The 22,608-nt window shown below is 44.8% G+C and overlaps 1 protein-coding gene across 1 annotated transcript in view; it reads right to left on the reverse strand.

The window, feature by feature from the left end:
- The window catches only part of IL12RB1 (interleukin 12 receptor subunit beta 1), a 33,989-nt gene that overhangs the window by 5,652 nt on the left and 5,729 nt on the right, over positions 1-22,608 (reverse strand). The window contains exons 2-11 of the mRNA XM_043979275.1: positions 18,584-18,646; positions 17,060-17,174; positions 13,589-13,758; positions 12,448-12,587; positions 10,110-10,149; positions 8,966-9,085; positions 8,635-8,717; positions 7,726-7,948; positions 4,422-4,604; positions 1,701-1,838 (exon numbers count right to left, since the gene is read on the reverse strand). Coding sequence (XP_043835210.1) covers positions 1,701-1,838; positions 4,422-4,604; positions 7,726-7,948; positions 8,635-8,717; positions 8,966-9,085; positions 10,110-10,149; positions 12,448-12,587; positions 13,589-13,758; positions 17,060-17,174; positions 18,584-18,646 — 1,275 coding nt within the window. The remainder of the gene's footprint in view (positions 1-1,700; positions 1,839-4,421; positions 4,605-7,725; positions 7,949-8,634; positions 8,718-8,965; positions 9,086-10,109; positions 10,150-12,447; positions 12,588-13,588; positions 13,759-17,059; positions 17,175-18,583; positions 18,647-22,608) is intronic.

A 22,608-nucleotide genomic window follows, 5' to 3' on the forward strand; every position in this document is an offset into this window, starting at 1 on the left:
GGGCAACCCTTGAAACCCAATTTTCAGGAAGAGAAAACTATCTTTTTTTTTTTTTTTTTTTAGTGAGGCAATTGGGGTTAAATGACTTGTCCAGGGTCACACAGCTAGTAAGTGTTAAGTGTCTGAGGCCAGATTTGAACTCAGGTACTCCTGACTCCAGGGCCAGTACTCTATCCACTGTGCCACCTAGCTGCCCAGAAAACTATCTTATTAATGAAATAGGAAAGACCCCCAGGGTGGTCCTAGGATGGGAGATTGAGTATGACCATAGGAGGGCCAACTAAATGGAAGTATCAGAGAGTTGGAGCAGAGAGGGACCTTAGAAGCCTTACGCATTTTACAGATGAAAAACTAAGACTCAGGTCACCCAGAGATAAAGTCTGAGAGAGGGCAGGTTTGAATTTCATTCATTTATGCATTCATTCATTCATTCACTCATTCATTCATTCATTCATTCATTCATTCATTCATTCATTCATTCACTCACTCACTCATCACACATTCCAGAAGTAGCTACTGGGTACAGGCTGCTCCTAGAGTGACAGGGATGGAGAAGGGTCTGTCCTAGCCCTCAGCAAGCTTACAATCTGATAGTACATGAGAAGTCATACAGGGACATACAAGGGGTAGGATGGGATGAAGGACACAGGAGAGGGACAGATTTAGGATTTGTGAAGGTGTAAAGCAGGGAAGAAACCTTTTGAGAAGGGAGCAATAGGGAAGGCTTCCTGGAGGAGGTTGCTTTTGAGCTGGATCAGAAAGGGTGAGGTAGGAGAGGGCACAGACTTGATTGGCAAATCCATGAATACATAGACAAGTCCCTTCCCCTTTCTTTTTTTTCTTTTTTTTTTTTTGTGGGGCAGTTGGGGTTAAGTGACTTGCTCAGGGTCACACAGCTAGTAAGTGTCATATGACTGAGCTGGATTTGAACTCAGGTCCTCCTGAATCCAGGGTCAGTGCTTTATCCATTGCGCTACCTAGCTGCACCCCCTTCCCCTTTCTTAACCTCAGCTCACCCTAAAATAAGAAACTGGGACTTGGTCAGGGCTTCTTTTTTACAATCTTAATAGTGTTTATTTTTATTTTTATTTTTTTACAATTACACATAAAGATATTCAACATTTGTTTTTTTAAGATTTTGAATTCCAAATTTTTCTCCCTCCCTCCTCCCCAAGACACAAAGTAATCTTATATGGGTTTTATATATACAATCACATTAAACATAGGTCAGGGCTTCTTAACCTAGCGTCCACAGACTGCCCTGAGAGATTATGCTCGATTTTGCAGAGCAGTTGCTTTTTGCTTGTAAACAAAGTTCCTTTGTGTTCTGGAATGTCATATTCCAAGCCCTCTGGTCTTTCAATGTAGAAGCTGCTAAGTTCTGTGTAATCCTGACTATGATTCCTCAATATTTGAATTGTTTCCTTCTAAGTCCACAGATCCCCAAAGAGATCCATGGATGGATTCCAGGGGGTCCATGGAATTGGATGGGGGAAAATTCCATTATTTTCACTAACATTTAACTAAAATTTAGCATTTCCTTCTATTTTTTTTGAGGGGCAATGAGGGTTAAGTGACTTGCCCAGGGTCATACAGCTAATTCTGCTATCTTGGTGCCTGGTACCAGATATCCCCAAATGCTCTATGCCACCTGGATCCCAAGGTCTGACTTCTCCTTTGGAAGATAGGTAGAGACTTACCATTCCCACTGAAATGGTGCACCGAAAAGACAGTGACCCAGGAATGAGGGTTTTGAGGTTTGTCTGAAGCATAAATATTGATCTGGTAACACTTTCCAAGGTCCATGATTCCATCAGCTTTATCACGGCTATATGTTACTGGTGGAGAAAAGAACATCAGATGTGGGAAAGATTTGTCAGTCATTCATCAAACACCATCTGGGGGCTGGGGGTGGGCTGACCTCTCATTGAGTTGACAAAGAAAAATAAGGCATGGTCCCTACCCTCAGGGAGTCTGTCAGGGGAAATAAATGGGGGGGGGAGGGGGGGAATTCAGAGAAAAGAGATATCAGTTCAGCTCCACTGCCAGGCATGCCTCCCCCACACTGAAATTATCTCACATATACTTTCCATACGTTGTGTTTTGTATGGATGCTATTTCTCTCGACAAAATGTAAGCTTCATAAGGAAAGGACTGTTTGGGGGTTTTCCCCCTTAGGTCCCCAATGCCTAGCCCAGAATCTAACCCATAGTACTTAATTAATGTTATTTAATTCATTGATTAGTGTGGTTGGAAAAGGCTTACAAGAAGAGATTGGGCTTGAGTAGAAAGGACATTTGAAAGGCTGGTAGGATTCAGAAAGGTCAATGGATTAACAAGCATTTATCAAGCCCCTTGTAGGTGTCAGGCACTGTCTTTAGAGTTGCTAGAAAGTTAAATAAGACTCCAATCTTCTGGTTAATTTGGTGACTATTTGGCAAATTTCTGCCAGAAACAGAAACAAATCTGCCATTGGTCTGAACTCTCTGCTACAGTACTGGGTGTTATCATCGGCTCAGAAACCTGATGCCTTTTTCATCTTAAGAGGCAGCTTGGTCTCAGTGGGGAGAGACTTGGACTGAGAGGAGAGACCCTGGCTCTGCCACTGATTTACTGTGAGACCTCCGTAATCCAAGCTGTAAAGTGAGACCAACAAGCCCTCCCCTGCCTTTTTCCCAGGGGCTCCGGTGAGCAGAAGAGATGAGAAAATGCTTGGTAAAACTGCTTGGGGCTATTCACACAGGCAAGAGGATTATTGTTTCCAGTGCCAATTAGAGGCTCACACCCACTCTTTAAGGTCTCAAGTAGCATCCAGCCCGATGCAGGATGGGCTTCTCCCTAGGGTGAGAACCAATGTTTACAGAACACTTTGGAGAGCTGGGGAAGCTAGGTGCAGAGTGATCACCTAGGTGTTAGGAGTGGTGTGATCGCAGGTGATTGGCCCTGACACCCTCAGGAGCTACATTTATCACTGTTTGAGAAGAGAAATTGAGCAGGTTTGCATGCTGCAAAGGAGATTTCTTTCACTAATGCTTCCTCTGGGCTTAAGCATTCTCCTCTATAAAGGGAAGCGAGGGGGTGGACTTGAATATATTTAAGGCCCTTCCTTCAGAGATCTGTTAGTCTCCTCTAAACCAGGCATTCTGTGTTCTAAGGGGCCTAACATTTCTTCCTTTATAATGTCTCTTACATTCCCTGCTTCTCCTCTGCAACAATGTAATCAATCACCCTTAATGCAATGATCAGCCCTCATTGCCTTGCAACTTGGACCAGTGCAGTAGCCAGCTGGTTGGTCTCTCTGCTTCAAGTTTCTCCCCACTGCAATCCATGCTCTATTCAGCTATCAGATTGTGCAGATATGACCATGCCATCCCACCATTCAATAGAGGAAGGGAATAATCATTTATTAAGCACTTACTATATGACAGGCACTGTGCTAAATTTGTTTTATAAATAGTATCTCATTTAATCCTCACATCGACCCTGGGAGATAGGTGCTATTTATTTTGGTTTTTTGTTTTTTTTGGGGGGAGGCGGGGTTGCAGGGCTGCTGAGGCAGACAGAGGTTAAGTGACCTGCCCAGGGTCACAGAGCTGGAAAGTGACTGAGGCTGGATTTGAACTCAGGTCTTTCTGACTGCATCCAGAATTTTATCCATGACCACCGCCTCCCTACCTCAATAAACCCCAAGGACTTGCTTTCACCTCTAGGAGCCAATATTAATAAAGCCCTTCACAGTCTGGCTCCTTTCTTCCTTTTGCATTTTCTTACACCTTACTCCACCCTTCAGAAAGCCAGTGCCACCCCCTTCCTGGCTCTTCCTTGAACACTGTTCCGTTTGCCATCTCAGAATGTCAGGTAATTGCACTGGCCGTGTGCCGTGCCTGGGACCATCTCCTTCCTCATCTCTGACACCTCACTTCCCTCATTTCCTTCTGTTCTCAGCTATGGACCAACCTTCTCTAAGAAGCCTTTCCCAGTTCTCTTGAACCTTAGTGCTTTCCCTCAGAGTGCACTCCCCTGTCAGGATTTTATTTCTTCATGGTTGCTTTCATGTTATCTCCCCAGCTAGATTGGAAGCTTCTGGAGAGCAGACTGTCTTTGGCCTTTCTGTGCATCCTCAGAACTTAGCACAGTGCTTGACATGGGAGACAGTTAATAAATGCTAGTTGACTTGATTGACTGAATCCCATTTCTGCCATTCCATGTTCTAAGACCTCTTCCAGCTCTGATGTTCTGTGTTCTGAGGCCCCTCCAAGTTCTGACATTCTGTGTTCTAAGCTCTCTCTCAAAATTGACATTCTGGGTTCTAGGGTCCCTCCCAGCTCTGACATTCTGGGTTCTAAGTTCCCTCCCCGCCCTGACATTCTCTGGCTGTCTATAAGGAGAGGACACAGTTAGCACTGCCCTTTGGGCTCTACCTTTTCTATTATTGTTTTCTCTCAGGAAGTCCATCAGATCACACTCGACCTTTGTCCCATTGGCAGGATGGGGGTGCCATTCAAGGCAGTACCTCCTGACCTTTCTTTCTAAGGAGAACCACTGAATTGTCATGCTGTCTTCTGAGGTGCTGATGTTCAGAAACTCCGCATCCTGGATAAAACCTGAGGAAACATGAAGAGATACTCACACCCCTTCAACCCTTCAGCATCTGTACTCATTTACAAAGTGCTTTAGGGCTTACATGTCATTTCCCTATCCATTCTCTTCATTTCCTCACAGTAGCCTGGGGCGGGGGAAGAGGGGGAGGGTAGGTAGGACAGTCAGGGATTATTGGATACTATTTATCCCCATTTGATAGACGGGAAAACTGAGTCTCAAAGAAAGTAAATGATTTGACTAAGGTCACATAGCTCTGAAACAGCAGCCGTGGGATTTGCAGAACTGGGCTCCTTCCACTCAACCACAGCTACAACTCAGATGCCAGCTAATCACCAAGTGAGTCAGGGAGAAGAGTAGACCCAGGGGAACAATGATCTTCTTCACATGAACTCATATGGTTTGTTAGTTATACAGACCTTCAGTCCAATGACCTTGGCAGAGGGTTAGTGTCCAAAGGCCAACTTCAACTCCCATAATCTTTGTAGGAATGGACTAGGCTGGGGGCAGCTAGGTGGCGCAGTGGATAAAGCACCAGCCCTGGATTCAGGAGTACCTGAGTTCAAATCTGGCCTCAGACACTTGACACTTACTAGCTGTGTGACCCTGGGCAAGTCACTTAACCCTCAAAGCTCCGCAAAAAAAAAAAAAAGAAAGAAAGAAAAAGAAAAAGGAATGGACTAGGCTTTTAAGGCATTCTGAACACATGACCTCATCTCCCACCTCTGTGTCTTTGCACTGGCTAGAGCCCATGCCTAGAGGACCTTCCCACTTCACCTGCAGCCCTTGCCATCAACTCAACTCAAAGTCACCACCTTCTGCAGGAAACGTTCTCAGTCCTCACACTCATGCCTTCCCCTCTAAGTTATCTTCCTTCTACTTTGTATGTAGATTATATGTATATGGGTGTGTGTGTGTGTGTGTATTTTTACATGTCGTCTCCCTCAATAGTATGTAAGCTCCCTGAGAGCAGGAGTTTTGTTTGCATTTTTACCTCTCTTTGTATCCCCAGAGCTTACTTAGTACAGTGCCCAGCACATAGTAAGCCCTTCATAAATGTTTGTTGAGTGATCCGTGTTCTAAGATTCCTTTTATATTTGATGTTCTATGTTCTAAGATTTCGTTCTTTCCTGTGTTCTGTGTTCAAAACTTCCTTCCAATTGTAAGAGAGCCTTGCCTGACCTCTTTTCCTTTTTTTTTTTTTTGTGGGGCAATGAGGGTTAAGTGACTTGCCCAGGGTCACACAGCTAGTAAGTGTCAAGTGTCTGAGGTCAGATTTGAACTCAGGTCCTCCTGAATCCAGGGCTGGTGCTTTATCTACTTCACCACCTAGCTGCCCCACCTGACCTCTTTTAAGGCCAGCCCAGAGTCAGGAGAATTGCAAAGGAAATGTAGATTGACCTTCCTGACTACCTAAAGGAAGTTAACTAACCTAGGCAACCACCCTCAAGTCATGCCAATCAATGGACTTGCATCTTACTGGCCAAGACCCACCTCTACCTGAGAGAGGATTAAAAACCTTTGGGGCAAGAGAGGGTCATTCTCTTTGCTTCCCTGTGCTCTCTCCTCTCTATCCTAGGTAATGCAGGGCTTCTGAATTTTCAGAGCCATGTGCTCTTTACTAACATTTAATGTGCTTTAATAAATGCTTAATACCAAAGACTGGGGTTATAGCCTCTAATTTATAAGTAGCAATATATTAGAAACCCCAGCTAAGTTCCCTAAAACCTAGAACAGAGTCAGGCACCCCCATATATTTTCAAACGACACACAATTCTAACATACAATGTTCCATATCTTACATTCAGCTCTGATACTGGGTTCTCAGGGCCCTCCCAGCTCTCCCATTCCATGTTCTAAGGGCCCTCCTGTTTAAAGATTACTTCTAATACTGACATTCTATGTTCCAGAGAAGTGATTTTTTTTTCTTTTTGTTGAGGCAGTGAAGGTTAAGTGACTTGCCCAGGGTCACGCAGCTAGTAAGTGTCAAGTGTCTGAGGTCAGATTTGAACTCATGTCCTCCTGAATCCAGGGCTGGTGCTTTATCTACTGCACCACCTAGCTGTCCTGACATTCTATGTTCTATATTGAAACGTTCCTTCCAACTCCAACATTATAAGTTCTGTGTTCTATGGTCCTTTTCAGCTCTGACATCTTGTGGTCTATGTGCTAGGTCCATTTCAGACATCCCATGTTCTAATGTTCCTTGAAGCTTTTTTTGCATGTTCTAAGGGCCTCAACTCTAACATTCTATGTTCTAAGACTCTAAGGTTCTTCACATCTCTGACATCATGTTAACCTCCCACTAGGTGGTACAGTGGATTGAGCACTGGACCTGAAGTTAGGAAGATCTGAGTTCAAATCCATCCCACAGACACTTCTAGATATGTGACCCTGGAGGAGTCAACTATCTTCTACTAGCCTCAGTTTTCTCAGCTCTAAAATGGCACATCCCTCCTAGGTTGTTGTGAGGATCAAATGTCAGCACTTAGCAGAACAGGCTTAAATAAATGCTTGTTCCCTTCCCCTTCCCACCTTCCCCTCTAACTTCTTCTTCTTCTTCTTCTTCTTCTTCTTCTTCTTCTTCTTCTTCTTCTTCTTCTTCTTCTTCTTCTTCTTTGGTAAGGCAATTGGGGTTAAGTGACTTGCCCAGGGTCACACAGCCAGTAAGTGTTAAGTGTCTGAGGCTAGATTTGAACTCAGGTCCTCCTGACTCCAGGTCCTCCTGACTCTCATCCCAGGTCCCTTTCTTCTGCACTCCACTGTACCACCTAGCTGCCCCGTTTGGGGTTTTTTGGTTTGTTTGTCTGTTGTTTCTGTTTTTGTTTTGCAGGGCAATGAGGGTTAAGTGACTTGCCCAGGGTCACATAGCTAGTAAGTGTCAAATTTCTGAGGCTGGATTTGAATTCAGGTCCTCCTGACTCCAGGGCCAGTACTCTATCCACTGCACCACCTAGCTGCCCTCCCCTCTAACTTCTAAGGCATTTCTTAGCCCTGGAGCTCTATCCTGCAGGCCCTCCCGCTGTAACATGCCTCTGATCAGTTTTTACTTTGCCTTCTCCTATGCTGTATCCCTAGTGTGGTCACCCACAGGCACCCCCAACTCCCACTCCCACTCCCACACACCTGAGTCGAGATCAGCAGGAATATGGAATGTCCTGTTCAGCGGTGGCCCAATGGTTCCCTGGGTTCGGATGATGGCCTCATACTCTGCCCCTGAAATTTGGATCACTTTCTCCAGCTTCACTTTCTTCTCAGACTTGCGTTTGCAACGACAGGAAAGCATCCGTAGAACAAGGCTGAAATTCACTTGTTCCCTGCAGTTGGGGGGCAGCCTCGCTTGCCTGGGCTGCTCAGGAGTGAAGGGGATCAGGTCAGAGGTGGGGACGCTGAGCTGTAACCCCCACCGTCTGTCTTCAGAATGAGTTCATACAGAAATGCTATACAAACCATTAGCAAAAGGAAAAACACAGCTAGAAGCCCAGGAGAAACTCACCACCTCTCTTCCTTCTGTGGGGATACAAACACAATCTACACCTAACTATGATTAAATAAATCCAGTTAAATCTGGGACTGGGGAATTTAACCTTGATGATCCCTCACATTTTTCAGGGCACGTGGAAGATCTCAGAGAGCCTTTCTGTCTAATATGCTAATCATCCTCACAGCATCCCTGCGAAAGGACATGTCCAAGTTTAGTAGCTATAGTAGGGTTATTTGGGGGGGGGGGCAGGGCAATGAGGGTTAAGTGACTTGCCCTGGGTCATACAGCTAGTAAGTGTCAAGTGTCTGAGGCCAGATTTGAACTCAGGTCCTCCTGAATCCAGGTCCAGTGCTTTATCCACTGTGCCACCTAGCCACATAGCTGCCCCTAATACGTCCAAGTTTAGAAGAGATCAGTGAATTTGAAGGAATCCCAGAACCCAGGGTCGCTGTTTCCCATACTAGCGCTTTCCCCATTGAATGTCAGTGTGGAAAAAAAAAAGGGAAAAAAAAGAATGTCAGTGTGGCCTCTACCGACATTTACAAAAGTACCTCCCAGTCAAGGATCAGCTCCCTCTTCCCATTATTATCAAGTTTTCCCACTGTGTAATTCACCTCTGGAATGCTGAGAATTTCTGTAAAGAGAAGAAAACATTTTACACATCAGATTATTTATCCATGCTAAGTCCTAAATTGTTAGAAATAGAAGATCTCCTGGAGAATGTTAGCATTGGAAGGGAGCTTAGAACATGGAATGTCAAAGCATGGGAGAACCCTTAGAACATGGAATGGAGGTTAGAACCTAGAATGACAGCTGAGAGGAACTCTAGAACCAGGAATGTCAGGGCAAGGATGGAGTGAAGAATCAGTGCCAACTTCTTACCAGCAGGAATGCAAATGGACTTGCTCCAGTCACTCCACTGACCCGTTGGGGTGGCTCTTTTGTGTCGGCGGAGCTGGATTTCATAGGCAGTAGCTGCTTCTAGCTGGATACTGCAGGTTTCTAAAGAATGTCCGGGTGCCACAGGGGTTAGTTGTCTGGCTGGTGAGAAGAATCCAGGGGACCTATCGAGCACCTCTCCGGCCACCTCCCCAGACTGGCCCTGCTCTGGCCAAGCCCATCTCCAAGGCTCACCTCTTCACTTCTCCCTCAGGCCCATCATTTCTACTGAGTGGCATAATGAACAAAGCATTGGGCCATATGTTCAAACCCTGGCTAGGCTGCTGGCTACCTGTGTGACCTGGGAAGTCACTCCATCTCTCTGGAGCTTGGCGTTCTCATCTGTACAATGAGCAGGATAGATGAGGTGGTCTCTAAGGTCCCTTACTGTTCTAAATATATGATCCTACAAAATGGGTTTTCAGAGTTGGAAGGGCACTTAGAACAGAGAATGTCAGAGCTGGGAGGGCCCTTAGAACAGGGAATGTCAGAGCTGGGAGGGTCCTTAGAACAGAGAATGTCAGAGCTGGGAGGGCCCTTAGAACAGGGAATGTCAGAGCTGGGAGGGCCCTTAGAACAGGGAATGTCAGAGCTGGGAGGGCCCTTAGAACAGAGAATGTCAGAGCTGGGAGGGCCCTTAGAACATAGATCTGGACAGGAGCTTAAAATAGGCAATACTGCAGATGACAGAGACTTCATAGATCCAGTCCAACCCCTCTTCTCTGAGATAGTAAAACTGAGACCCAGAGAGGTTAAAAGACTTGCCCCAAGTCACGCAATAACTCTTTTTTTGGGGGGGGAGGGGCAATGAGGGTTAAGTAACTCGCTCAGGGTCACACAGCTAGTATGAAGTGTCTGAAGTCGGATTTGAACTCAGGTCCTCCTGACTCCAGGGCCAGTGCTTTATCTACTGCGCCACCTAGCTGCCACACACACAATAACTTGCTTCCCAGTGAAGGGGCTATTTCCAACATACTATTCTGCACTGCCTCCTATTGGACAAATGTGCCTTGATTGAACAATTGCTAGAGAGGAGGGCTATATTTCCCCACTAGGGCCTTGGAAGCTGTAGCTTCAATGTTCTCACCAAAATCAGACTTCATCATCGTCTGGGCTCCACAGTCTCCCTGGAATGAAATAATGTTTATCGTTAGCATTTGGTGTTACAGAAGTCACATAGACACAAAGAGAACAGGGAAGGGAGTGTTCAAAGCTACTGTAGAAATAGCTTTTGACCTGACAAGTGGCATTCCCTTAGCACTGACCTATCAGGAGGTGGTTTTTGTCATCATGAGGAACTACCAGTGTGGGACCCCCCTTCACACAGATCATAACCCATAAGTGGCTTACAAAAGAGTGCCCCGAGTCACCTGAGGTAATTAAATTTAAATAACATATTCAGGGCAGTTAGGTGGCACCATATTGCATAGAGTACCAGACCTGGATTCAGAAACACTCATCTCCCTGAGTTCAGATCTGGCCTCAGACACTTATTAGCCGTGTGATCCTGGGCAAGTCACTTTACCCTGTCTGCCTCAGTTTCCTCTTCTGTAAAATGAGCTGGAGAAGGAAATGGCAAACCTCTCCAGTATCTCCACCAAGAAAATCTGAAATGGAGTCTTTGAGAGTCAGACACGACTAAAACAACAGTCACATAACCAACAAATGTCAGAGACTGAATTTGGACCTGGGTCTTCTGGTCTAAAGCCAATAATTTATCCATTAAAACATGTTGACTTATTACAATATACTGATTATGGAACTATAACCAATGGGGAATGGCATCCTGAATTTGGAGTTCGGGGACTTGAGTTCTTTTTGACCCAATATGAACCAGCTGTGCTGACCTTGGGCAAATTACTTACTGTCCCTCTCTTTGCCTCAGTTTTACCCTATGTAAAATTGATGTGAGAAAGTTGAAATAAATCAGTGACTCCTAACCTGTAGACTGGAGCCCTCTAGGGGATGTAGGGAGTTATTGCAAGGTCTCCTCCAATTCCCATGTGCACCAGCCATGGCAGTTTGGGCTGCATTTGACTCCCACCAATTTCTTATGTGCTTTGATGCAGCATAATAAATAACCAAATGCAGCTCCTGCAGTCGGAAGGATGAGTGCCTTCTGCATGTGTGAGGTCATACTTTTCAAATACATGCAGGTGCTATTGTGATTAATAAAACAGAAATGCATTTCAAGATGTTACTCAACTGGCAGTAGGTTTTTTGGGTTGGTTTTTTTGTTTGTTTTTTTGGTGAGGCAATTGGGGTTAAGTGACTTGCCCAGGGTCACACAGCTAGTAAGTGTCAAGTGTCTGAGGTCGAATTTGAATTCAGGTCCTCCTGACTCCAGGGCCAGTGCTCTATCCACTGCACCACCTAGCTGCCCCTGGCAGTAGGGTTTTTTGTTTGGGGTTTTGGGTTTTTTTGGGAGACAATTGGGGTTACGTGACTTGCCCAAGGTCACACAGCTAGTAAGTGTCAAGTGTCTGAGGCCGAATTTGAATTCAGGTCCTCCTGACTCCAGGGCCGTGCTCTATCCACTGCGCCACCTAGCTGCCCCTGGCAGTAGGTTTTTTAACAAGCACAGCTCAGGTGTCACCTCTTCCAGGAAACCTTTCCTGATTCCTCCAGTTGGTGGCACTGACCCCATCCCTGCCCGCATCAAAGTTACTTTGTATTCTATTGGTGCATATTTTGTATTTACTTCTCTGTGGACATAGTTCCCCCTATGCTTCTAAGGGCAAGTACTGTTTCATTTTTGCCTACGAGTCTCTAGAATGTCGGAATTGGGAGGGCTCTAGGAACATGGAATGTCAGAGCAGGAAAGGTCCTTAGAACATAGAAAGGTAGAGATGGGAGGGCTCTTAGAACACAGACTGTAAGAGCTAGAGGGCCCTAGAACAAAGAATGTCAGAGCTGGGAGGACCTTTAGGACACAGAATGTCAGAGCTGGTGGAGGCCCTTAGAACACAGGATGTCAGGACTGGGAGAGGCCTTAGAACACATAATGTTAGGGCTGGGAGGGCCCTTAGAACACAGGATGTCATGGTTAGGAGGGCCTTAGAACACAGAATGTTAGGGCTGGAAGGGCCCTTAGAACACAGGATGGCAGAGCTGGGAAGGCCCTTAGGACACAGAGTGTCAGAGCTAGGATGTTTGAGCTAAGAGGGACCTCAGAAACTATCTAGCACAGTCTCCTTGGTTTGCCAATAGGGAGTGAGGCCTAGAACAGGGCAGGCATTTGCCCAAGATCTCACAGCTAGGCCATGGCTGCATAGGCTCCTGACTCCCATCCCAGGTCCCTTTCCTCTGCACTCCACCAGGACTACAGGATGGCTCCCCTGAGGCCTGCTTATCCTTTAGGAGTGACAGCTTTTCCCCTAGGAATCGCCACAGAAGGCCTTGCTCCTGAGGTGGGCCTGGCTCACCTGTTCCCATGTTCCATTCCATGTCCTGGATCGATACTCAGCTATTGCATTTTCTTGCTTTTCAGGAGTCTTCCATTTTATCATGAGTTGACCATAGCGCTTGGAGACAGTCATCTCTCCACTTGGAGGGTCAAACTTGACTGAAATCACAATCATATGAAGTACCCTGATTTAATAGACCGAAATATGCAGTGTTCATACAATTAAAAGGAATGAAGAGAAGGGGCACAGGAACATTTCCCAGAAACACAATGGCCTGATCTGCCCTTATCTCTGCTCCTCACTTGCTGCTCCAGCCACATTTCACATGTAGCATCTATCTAGCTCAGTCCTCTTGCTATTGCTCCCCTCCCCAAGGCCTTGGGTGACCAGACCCCAGAAATCCCATCATTGGCTACCGTCCTCCACGTTTCTGTGATTTCTGTTTCCTGACCATGCTCTGGACTCCAGCTATAGCTCTGCCTGGACCTCAGGTCCCCTGAATGCCTGAATGTCCCTTGGACTTAACCTCTTCCCCTGGGAAGGGAAACCGTTATATGGTACAAGGGGAACTGGATGAAAGAATTATAGAATCATTGAATCTATGTGGTATAGCAGGAAAGGGGCTGGATTTAGTCAGAGGGCCTTGGTTCAAAGGTGAGCTCTGCTATTTGCCAGCTATGAGACCTTGGGTAAGTCTTTGCTTCTGGTTTCTTTTTAGAACTTTTTCGGGGGTGGGACAGGGCAATGAGGGTTAAGGGACTTGCCCAGGGTCACACAGCTAGTAAGTGTCAAGTGTCTGAGGCTGGATTTGGACTCAGATCATCCTGAATCCAAGGTTGGTGCTTTCTCTACTGCACCACCTAGCTGCCCCCTGGTTTCTTTTTTCTGCAAGAGGAAGAGGTCAGTCTCAATGAGTTCTGAGATCCCTTCCCCTCTAAACCCCACTTAAAATCCCATGATTCTTAGACTCAAAGGGACCTAAGAGGCCATGTGATTTAATCTATGCCCGAAGAAAGAATACTCTCCCTAGCAACTGAAAAATGGCCATCCAGTCTCTGCCAGAAAATCTCCAGGGACAGGGTGCGCCAGGAAGGGGATCCATCAAGGCAGAGGCAGATATACAATGTGCAAAGAAAATAGCAAGCCTCCAGATACTTACAGGCCAAGAAGAGCGCCAGGGTGATTTTCGGGGACACCGCTGTCCTATTTCCAACCTGGGACTCCACCCAGAATGTGACATTCTCTAGGATGGGCACCTTAGCTTGGTCAGTAAACCTGACTCGCTTGTCAGTTCCTGCTTCAAAATAGCAACAATCCCCATTTCCTAGGCTCAAGAGGAGAGAGAAGTTTTCGGTCACATAGCTGGAATCCTGATATGGTACCTTGAGACCCAAGGGGCTCTGGAATTCCCAAAGGGTCACCCATGCTCAATTGCTCCAGGGAGAGGGAAGAGACTGCCCAGGAAGGCCATTAAAGACCACCTGAATAGACAGCCCATACGACAGATTTGACATAAGGGTCAGCACATGGGGGCAATCAATCCACTAACAACACAGAGCTTACTTTAAGCATTCACTGGGGGCATCCCAACAGAGAGGGGCTGGAGCCAGCTCTGGACTCCCAGAGCCTAGAGCTGATTGTTAAATTTTTAGGGTGAGCATTCAGAGCTCTAAAAGATCAAATACTACAAATCATGGCTTGATGTATTGTTTTGTTGATTGTCTAGAAGGTATGTCTGTGCCAGGATGGGAACCACACCCCCACCCCCATGAAGACTTACAATACTATGAACAATAGGGCAGCTAGGTGGCGCAGTGGATAGAGCACCGGCCCTGGAGTCAGGAGTACCTGAGTTCAAATCTGGCCTCAGACACTTAACACTTACTAGCTGTGTGACCCTGGGCAAGTCACTTAACCCCAATTGCCTCACTAAAAAAAAAAAAACCAAAAAACCCCCAAAACAATACTATGAACAATGATCTACATTACAAGGGCCCTCCCAGCTCTGACATTCTGTATTCTTGGTTCTGAGCTTCTTTCCAACTTTAGTAATCTGTGTTCTATGTCCTGAGGACTTTTCCACCTTTGATATTTTATGTTCTGTGTTCTTTGGTCCCTTCTAACTCTGAAATTTTAGGTTCTATGTTCTAAGATAGGTCTTTATTAGTAGAAATGATTGTTGTTGTTCAGGTTGTTTTCAGTCATGACTCTTCATGACCCTGTTTGGGGTTTTCTTAGAAAAGATATAGGAATGGTTTGCCATTTCCTTTTCTGGCTCATTTTACACATGAGCAAACTGGAGCAAACAGGGTAAAGTGACCTGCACAGGGTCATACAATTAGTAAGTGTCTTAAATGATAAAATAATCAGTATTTGTCAGTCACCCACATGTACAAAAATATTTATAGCTGTTCTTTTTGTGGTGGCAAAGAATTGGAAATTGAGGGGATGCCCATCAATTGGGGAATGGCTAAATAAGTTGTGGTATATGAATGAAATGGAATACTATTGTGCTGTAAGAAAGGAGCATTGGATTTCAGAGAAACCTGGAAGAACTTACATGAACTGATGCTGAGTGAGATGAGCAGAACCAGGAGAACATTGGACACAGTATCAACATTGTGTGATGATCAACTGTGATAGACTTAACTCTTCTCAGCAATACAGTGGTCCAAGATAGTTCCAAAGGACTCACGATGGAAAATGCTCTCCATATCCAGAAAGAAGAACTGTGGAATCTAGATGCTGATTGAAATATACTGTTTCTACTTTTTTTGTTTTTGTTTTTTCCTTTTTGAGGTTTTTCCCTTTTGTTCTGATTATTCTTTCACAACATGACTAATGCAGAATTATGTTTAATGTAATTGTACATATATAACCTATATCCGATTGCTTTGTGTCTTGGGGAGGAGGGAAGGGAGGGAGGGAAGGGAGGGAGAAAAATTTGGAACTAAAAATCTCATGAAAACAAATATTGAAAACTATCTTTACATGTAACTGGAAAATAACAAAATATTTTTATGATAAAAATAATCAGTATTTGTCAATTAATTTTTTTTTTGGTGGGGCAATGAGGGTTAAGTGTCTGAGGCCAGATTTGAACTCAGGTCCTCCTGAATCCAGGGCTGGTGCTTTATCCACTGTGCCACCTAGCTGCCCCCAATGAATTTTTTTAATGAATGTTTTTAACAACCCAGAAAACCATAGAATAAAAACATCAAATCTTGGAGGGCCCTTAGAACACAGATTGTCAGATCTTGGCGGGGGGTGCTCAATAATTATCTAGTTCAGTGGTTCTCCGCCTGGGGTCTATGAACTCACAAGAGGTCTATGGAGAGATTTCAGGGGTCTAACTTGTATAGGAAAAAATTACTTCTTTATTTTCACTAACCTCCAATAAAATTTAGCATTTCCTGCAGAAATATGTTTAATGTGATCGTACATATATAACCTATATTAGATTACTTGCTGTCTTGCGGAGGGAGAGGGAGGAGAAAAAATTGAAACTAGAAATCTTATAAAAACAAATGTTGAAAACTATCTCTACATGTAACTGGAAAATAATAAAGTACTTTTATGGAAAAAATTTAGTATTTCCTTTAATTATATGTAGGCAACAAATATTAGTCCAAGAAGGGCCCATAAGCTTTACCGGGCACACAAAAGAGGTGAAGAACTCTGATCTAATCCAACCTGAAGATTTTATTGATAGGGAAACTGAGGTCTAGGGAGTAGAAGTGATTCAACTACAGGGACCTTTCTTATAATGTATACTACTTTACTTAAACTCAATTTAGAATTTTTTTTTGTTTGTGATGGGTTTTGTGATAAAAGGGCTGAGAGGATGCTGACTATAGGACTAGAACAGTTAAAATCAATCTCTTATAGTTCCCTTTGTGGGTTCTTTTTTGTTTAGTTTTGGTTTTTGTGCAGGCAATGGGGGTTAAGTGACTTGCCCAGGGTCACACAGCTAGTAAGTGTCAAGTGTCTGATTTGAACTCCTGAATTCAGGGCCGGTGCTTTAACCACTGTGCCATCTAGCTGCCCCCTTTGTGGGTTCTTAACCTGGGGTCCAGCATCTTTAAAAAAATATTTTGATAACTATATTTCAATAAAATTGCTTTTCTTTGTAATCCTATGTATTTGAGAATATTATTCTAGGTGGGCATGGTGACACATCTGTAATGCCAGATAGGGAGGAGCTTAAGAGTTCTGAGCTTCAGCAGGCCTAAGCTGATTGGCTGCCCACACTAAGTCCTAAACCAATACGGTGAATCTTTAGGAATGAAGGGGTAGAGAGAAGAATAATGGTCTGCCTAAGGAGAGACTAATTGGTCCAGGTCAAAAATGAAGCAGGCCAAAGACCTTGCCCTTCTGGGAGGGGGGAATCCAGAATAGAAGAGACAGGGAGACACAGTATCAAATAACAGTGTTCTGAGGAGTGCTCCATAGACCAAAGGGGTCTATGACATAAGAAAAGTTTCAGAACCCCTGCTTTCAGAGGTGAGTGCTGAGCCAGGATCACTATGATTTGTGAAGGTTGGATCCTGTATGGTTCTCTCATTCTCTTTCTCTTCCCCATTGGGAAGTATAGGATGAAGGGAATGAACCTCTTCAGCATTCTACTTACCAGCATCGAAGGAAGTGGGTGACATTGGTAGGCTCACCATTGTATTGCCAAGAACACTCAAAGCCCTTTGGGAAGATCCTGTAACAAAGTAGTTCCCTTGGACCTTCCACTGAGCCTGAAAAAGACCATAAGAAACCTATGTCCATAGATGGTTTCCTCAGAAAGACCTCAAAACAAAGAATATAAAAGCTCAGTCACATCTTCCAACCGGCCAGTTTGCCATTCCCCAACCTAACTGTGCCACGAGAATGTACTTTCTTCTAACCTTGGAAGGAAGGAAACAAGTATTGAGTAAGTGGTCTGCTGTGTGCTAAATACTGTGCTAAGCAGTTTAGAAATATCATCTTGTTTGGTAACATTAATAATAGTTGGGGAAATGGGTACTATTATTATTCCCATTTTATAGTTGAAGAAATCAAGGCAGACCAAAATTATATGACTTGCCCAGGGTCACACAGCCAGTAAGTATCTGAGGCTAGATTTGAACTCAGGTCTTCCTCACTCCTGACCTAGTGCTTTTATCTACTGTACCACCTAGCTGCTCCTTAGAATTCTTAGATTCTTTCCTTCAAGGCTTGGCTCACTGCTGCTTCCTCAAAGCTTTTCCCGATTCTCCTATTAGCATCTTCTCTCACTCTACATCATGGGATTACATTGCTGAATGCAAGCTTCTTGATTTGGTTGGGAATAGCCTAAGTATTTGCATAGTGCGCACCCTCTGTTGACCAAAGAGGATACTGCAGTCTTTTGGGGGAGGCTACAGAGAACTGAGGTGACTATCAGGTGGTTTAAAGAGTATGCCACCTGGTGAGCAACTCAGGTACCACACTTCATGGATGGATAATTAATACAGTGTCCAGCTGTCATCTGGTATGCTTAAGGAAGGTGGAACATGAATTGATTTGGACTGCTGCCACACCTATAGAGTGCCTCAAGCACAGAGATATGCTGGAGAAATCTCATATTGGCTCTCAAGAATCAATTGTCAAATTTTCAGGGTGAGTACCCCTTGGAAATCAGCAGATGTTACAAGTCAGGGATTGATTAATTGTTTTGTTGATCGCCTAAACTTAAGAAAATAATGGAGAGGGGGCAGCTAGGTGGCGGCATGGTGGATAAAGCACCGGCCCTGGATTTAGGAGGACCTGAGTTCAAATCCAGCCTCAGACACTTGACACTTACTAGCTGTGTGACCCTGGGCAAGTCATTTAACCCACATTGCCCCCCCCACAAAAAAATAATAATAATAATAATGAAGAAATGTTAATAATGGAAATTAGTATGTGCTGTATAGACCACCCCTACCCTCCACCCCAGAGAACTGATTATTAAACATTTACCAGCAAGCACACTCTTACCCAAGCATCACATGCAAGACAACAAGGTGTCACCCTAATACCTGAGCTATATCTCCTAGAATAGGAGATGATACAGGTAAAGTTCTTTGTAAACATGAAGGTACAATATAAATGTGATCTTTTCTTATAAGATTGTGGACTCTGTTCCACCTCCCCCGCCCCATACCTGAATCTCTTTCCCAGAAGGGCAGCTCCTTGTAACAGCACTCCCTGTTGCTGCATGCCCCACCTGTATTGGAAGAAACAAGAGTTAGGAGTCATTTAGTAGTAGGGAAGGAATATAGAGTCACTAAATGGGAAGTTTGGGGCCCTCTGCTAGAAGGAGGAGAAGGAGAGAGATCAGGATCATGAATTCTCTGCTGAGCTCCCAGGTGACTCATATATATGCCCCAAGCCCACTCTCTAGGGGTTGGGATCCCCATGTTGCCACCACAAATCCTGGAGGTTCCAGAACAAGACCTCTTTTCCTTAATTAACAGCTGATGTTTATATGAACTCTTTACAGTTTCTAACATACTTTCTATCCATTACCTCACTTGAACATCACCACACACCTGAGAGGTAGGTATTTGTATGGACTTTTCTTCCCATTTTTCAAATGAGGAAACTGAGGCTAAAAGCGTTGAAGTGTGCAAAGCAGCATAGAGGATAGGACATTGGGCTTAGAGTTAGGAAGATGCTGGGTTCACATTAAATTCAAATTCAAATGCTGCCTCAGACATTTAGTAGCTGTGTGACCTTGGACAAGTCATGAAATCTCTATGCTTCAGTTTCCTTATCTGTAAAATGGGGAGGGGGGTGGGTGGACTAAAATTGCCCCTCCAGCTCTAAATCTATGAGTCTATGACATGCTAACAGTCCTACAGTTAGTAAGTGTCCAAAATGGGGTTCAAATCCTGGACCTCGGGGCAGCTAGATGGCTCAGTGGTTAAAGCACCGGCCCTGGATTCAGGAGTTCCTAGGTTCGGATCTGGCCTTAGACACTTGACACTTACTAGCTGTGTGACCCTGGGCAAGTCACTTAACCCCAATTGCCTCACTAAAAAAACAATAGAAATGCCAGCTACGGTGATCATTAGTCCTGTGAGCACACCTTGAGAGCTAGTCAGGCATCAACTCTTTCCAAAGATACTCTTTTCCACAAAACCCAGCAAAATTGGGGGAAGGGGTGCTCTTTGTGCCAACTCCATCAGTCTCTTCTGCAGGCTTTGGATTTCTTTGCTTTCTGGCCCAATTTCTTTTTTGTTTTATCCAGCATCACTGGCTGGCTGCCTGTCACGCATCTCCACTTGGGTGCCTTAAAAAACAGGACTCATTCTCTCCCCTTCCATCTCCACCAACCCCAACACACACACACACACACACACACACACACACACACATACATGCATGCACATGCGCCCCCACACATCTCTTCTCCATATTTTCCTATTTCTATTGAGGGCTCCACCATGCTACCCATCACCCAAGGTCACCCCCTCAGAATCATCCTCTTCCTCACCTCACCCATCCAGCCAACTGCCCAGTTTCTTTGTTTCTACACCTACAACATCCCTCCCATCCATACTTTTCTCTCTGATCACCCACCCACCCTGCTAGTTTAGGGGCCCTCATCACCTCTTACATGAACTCTTCCTAATAGCTTCCTAATTCATTCTCCTTTACCCAGCCTCTCCCTCTTCCCACTCATCCCCTACAGTGCTGCCAAAATCATCTCCCTAAACCACAGATCTGACCAGAACCATCCTTACTCCTGGTGTGTTATTGGCTAAATTGGCCCAAGTTTCCTCATCTGTAAAACAAGACGGTTTCTGAAGACCCTTCCAGCTATAGATCTATGATCACTGGGCTACTCAAGAATAGTCTGTGCCTCCCTATTGCCTCGATGACACATACAAACACCTCAATCTGGCATTTAAAATTCTCCACGGTCTGGGGCAACTAGATGGCGCAGTGGATAGAGCACCAGCCCTGGAGTCAGGAGGACCTGAGTTCAAATCCAGCCTCAGACACTTAACACTTACTAGCTGTGTGACCCTGGGCAAGTCACTTAACCCCAATTGCCTCACAAAAACCAAAACAAAACAAATTCTCCATGGTCTGGCTCCAGCCTCGACTCCTTTTTTTTGGAGGGGGGAGGGGCAATGAGGGTTAAGTGACTTGCCCAGGGTCACACAGCTAGTAAGTGTCAAGTGTCTGAGGCTGAATTTGAACTCAGGTCCTCCTGAATCCAGGGCCGGTGCTCTATCCACTGCAGTGCCATCTAGCTGCCCCCCATCCTCTTGATCCCTTGTACAAGCTGTCTGTCTATAACACCTGCATTGCACTTCCTCCTTACCTCTGCCTTGGAGAATATTTAGCTTCTCTGAGGCACAGTTCAGGTGTCACCTCCTGCCTGAAACTTCTGCTGTTCCCCTTGGTTATTGGCAGTCTCTCTCCCTCCTCAAATTACCTTGCACCCACTTCTCTTCTTCCTCATTCCACTCCCCAAGTAGGACACAAGCTCTTGAAACAAAGAATCATTTAGCTTTTGTCTTTGCATCCGCAGTAACTAGCAGGGCATGGGCATGATAGGTGCTTCATAAAGGCTAGGTGAATTATTATTGTCGCCATAGCTGAGCTATTGTGGGTTCGAGCAAGGATCTTTATTTCCAAGGAAAATGGTATTGTGTTAGGGATGTGATCGATTCAGAAATGACCAGTGATGCGGGGCAGCTAGGTGGCGCAGTGGATAGAGCATCTGCCCTGGATTCAGGAGGACCTTAGTTCAAATCTGGCCTCAGACACTTGACACTTACTAGTTGTGTGACCCTGGGCAAGTCACTTAACCCCAATTGCCTCACAGAAAGAAAGAAAGAAAGAAAGAAAAAAAGAAATGACCAGTGATAGACCTTCAGAGCCTTTACGTCTGATTGGATAAAATCCTTGGCATGGTATTCGAGGTTCTCCATTATCCCACCTCCAACCTACCTTGCTTTATGAGCTATTTGATATAGTGAAAAAAAATTCTGAATTTGAGGTTGGGATGATTTGGGATTGAATCCATCTCTGACATTTACTAGCTTTGTGACTTTAGCCTCAGTTTCCCTAATCTGTAAAATGTGAATAATGGTGCCTAGCTAAGGTGTATTAAATGAGATGATGTTCATATGAGAAATGCTTTGTAAGCATCTTAAATGCCATAAACATGATAGCTCTTGTTATTATTGTTGCTGTTGTTGTTGTTATTGACTTGTGACTTTATTTAGTGTGAATGAAAAAGGATTTTGGAGGGGAGAGGGTGGCATGACTACTGTTTTCAAGTTTATAAGGGTTGTCATATGGAAAAAGGATAAGATTTGTTTTGTTTGGCCCCAGTGCATAGAACTAGGAACAATGGGTGGGAATCTCAAGGAGGTGGATTTTGGTTCATTACTGGAAGGAAAAAAACAACAAGGGTTGCTAAAGAATGGAATAAGATGTCTCCAAGAACTATGAGGTTTTCCAGTAGAGGTTGGGAACATTGTTTTTGTTTTTACTTCATTGGGGGGACATTGTTGAAGGGATTGTTTTGGGGGGAGGGAAAGGCAATGGGGTTAAGTGACTTGCGCAAGGTCACACAGCTACTAAGTGTCAGAAGCTGCATTTGAACTCAGGTCCCCCTGACTCTAGGGCTGGTGCTCTATTCACTGTGCCACCTAGCTGCCCCTGAAGGGATTCTTAGTCATGGAGAGAATAGACTGGATGAGGTCCAAATTCATCTCCTTTCCAACTTTGAGATTCCAGGACAGCTGCTGGGCCCCCATGGAGCAGAGGAAGCTGGCTGTTCCCTGTAAATGCAGGGGTCGGAATGACTAGCTGTGTGACTATAGGGAAATAGCTTAGCTTCTCTGAACTTCATTTTGATCAACTGTAAAATGAGGTTAATAAGAGCATCGCTACTACTTACCAGAATGGAGCTGGAGGAAATCATGAGACCATGCCAACTGGGTCCACTGCCCATTTATGTAAAACTCAACCTCAGCTGGGTCCTCACTGCAGCAAGGCAATACTTTTATATCTCCCTAATTGATGAACTACCTGATTTGACACAGCAGCTCTTCAAACCCTTTCATCCCCCGTCCACCTTCCCAAGGCTCTTCCTCCCAGCTTAGGACCTTGTCTCAAACTTTACCCCCAAAATGGAGGTGATTCTCTGAGAGCTTCCTCTTC

The sequence above is a fragment of the Dromiciops gliroides genome, chromosome 1 (genome assembly GCF_019393635.1).
Source record: "Dromiciops gliroides isolate mDroGli1 chromosome 1, mDroGli1.pri, whole genome shotgun sequence".
Lineage (NCBI taxonomy): Eukaryota > Metazoa > Chordata > Mammalia > Microbiotheria > Microbiotheriidae > Dromiciops > Dromiciops gliroides.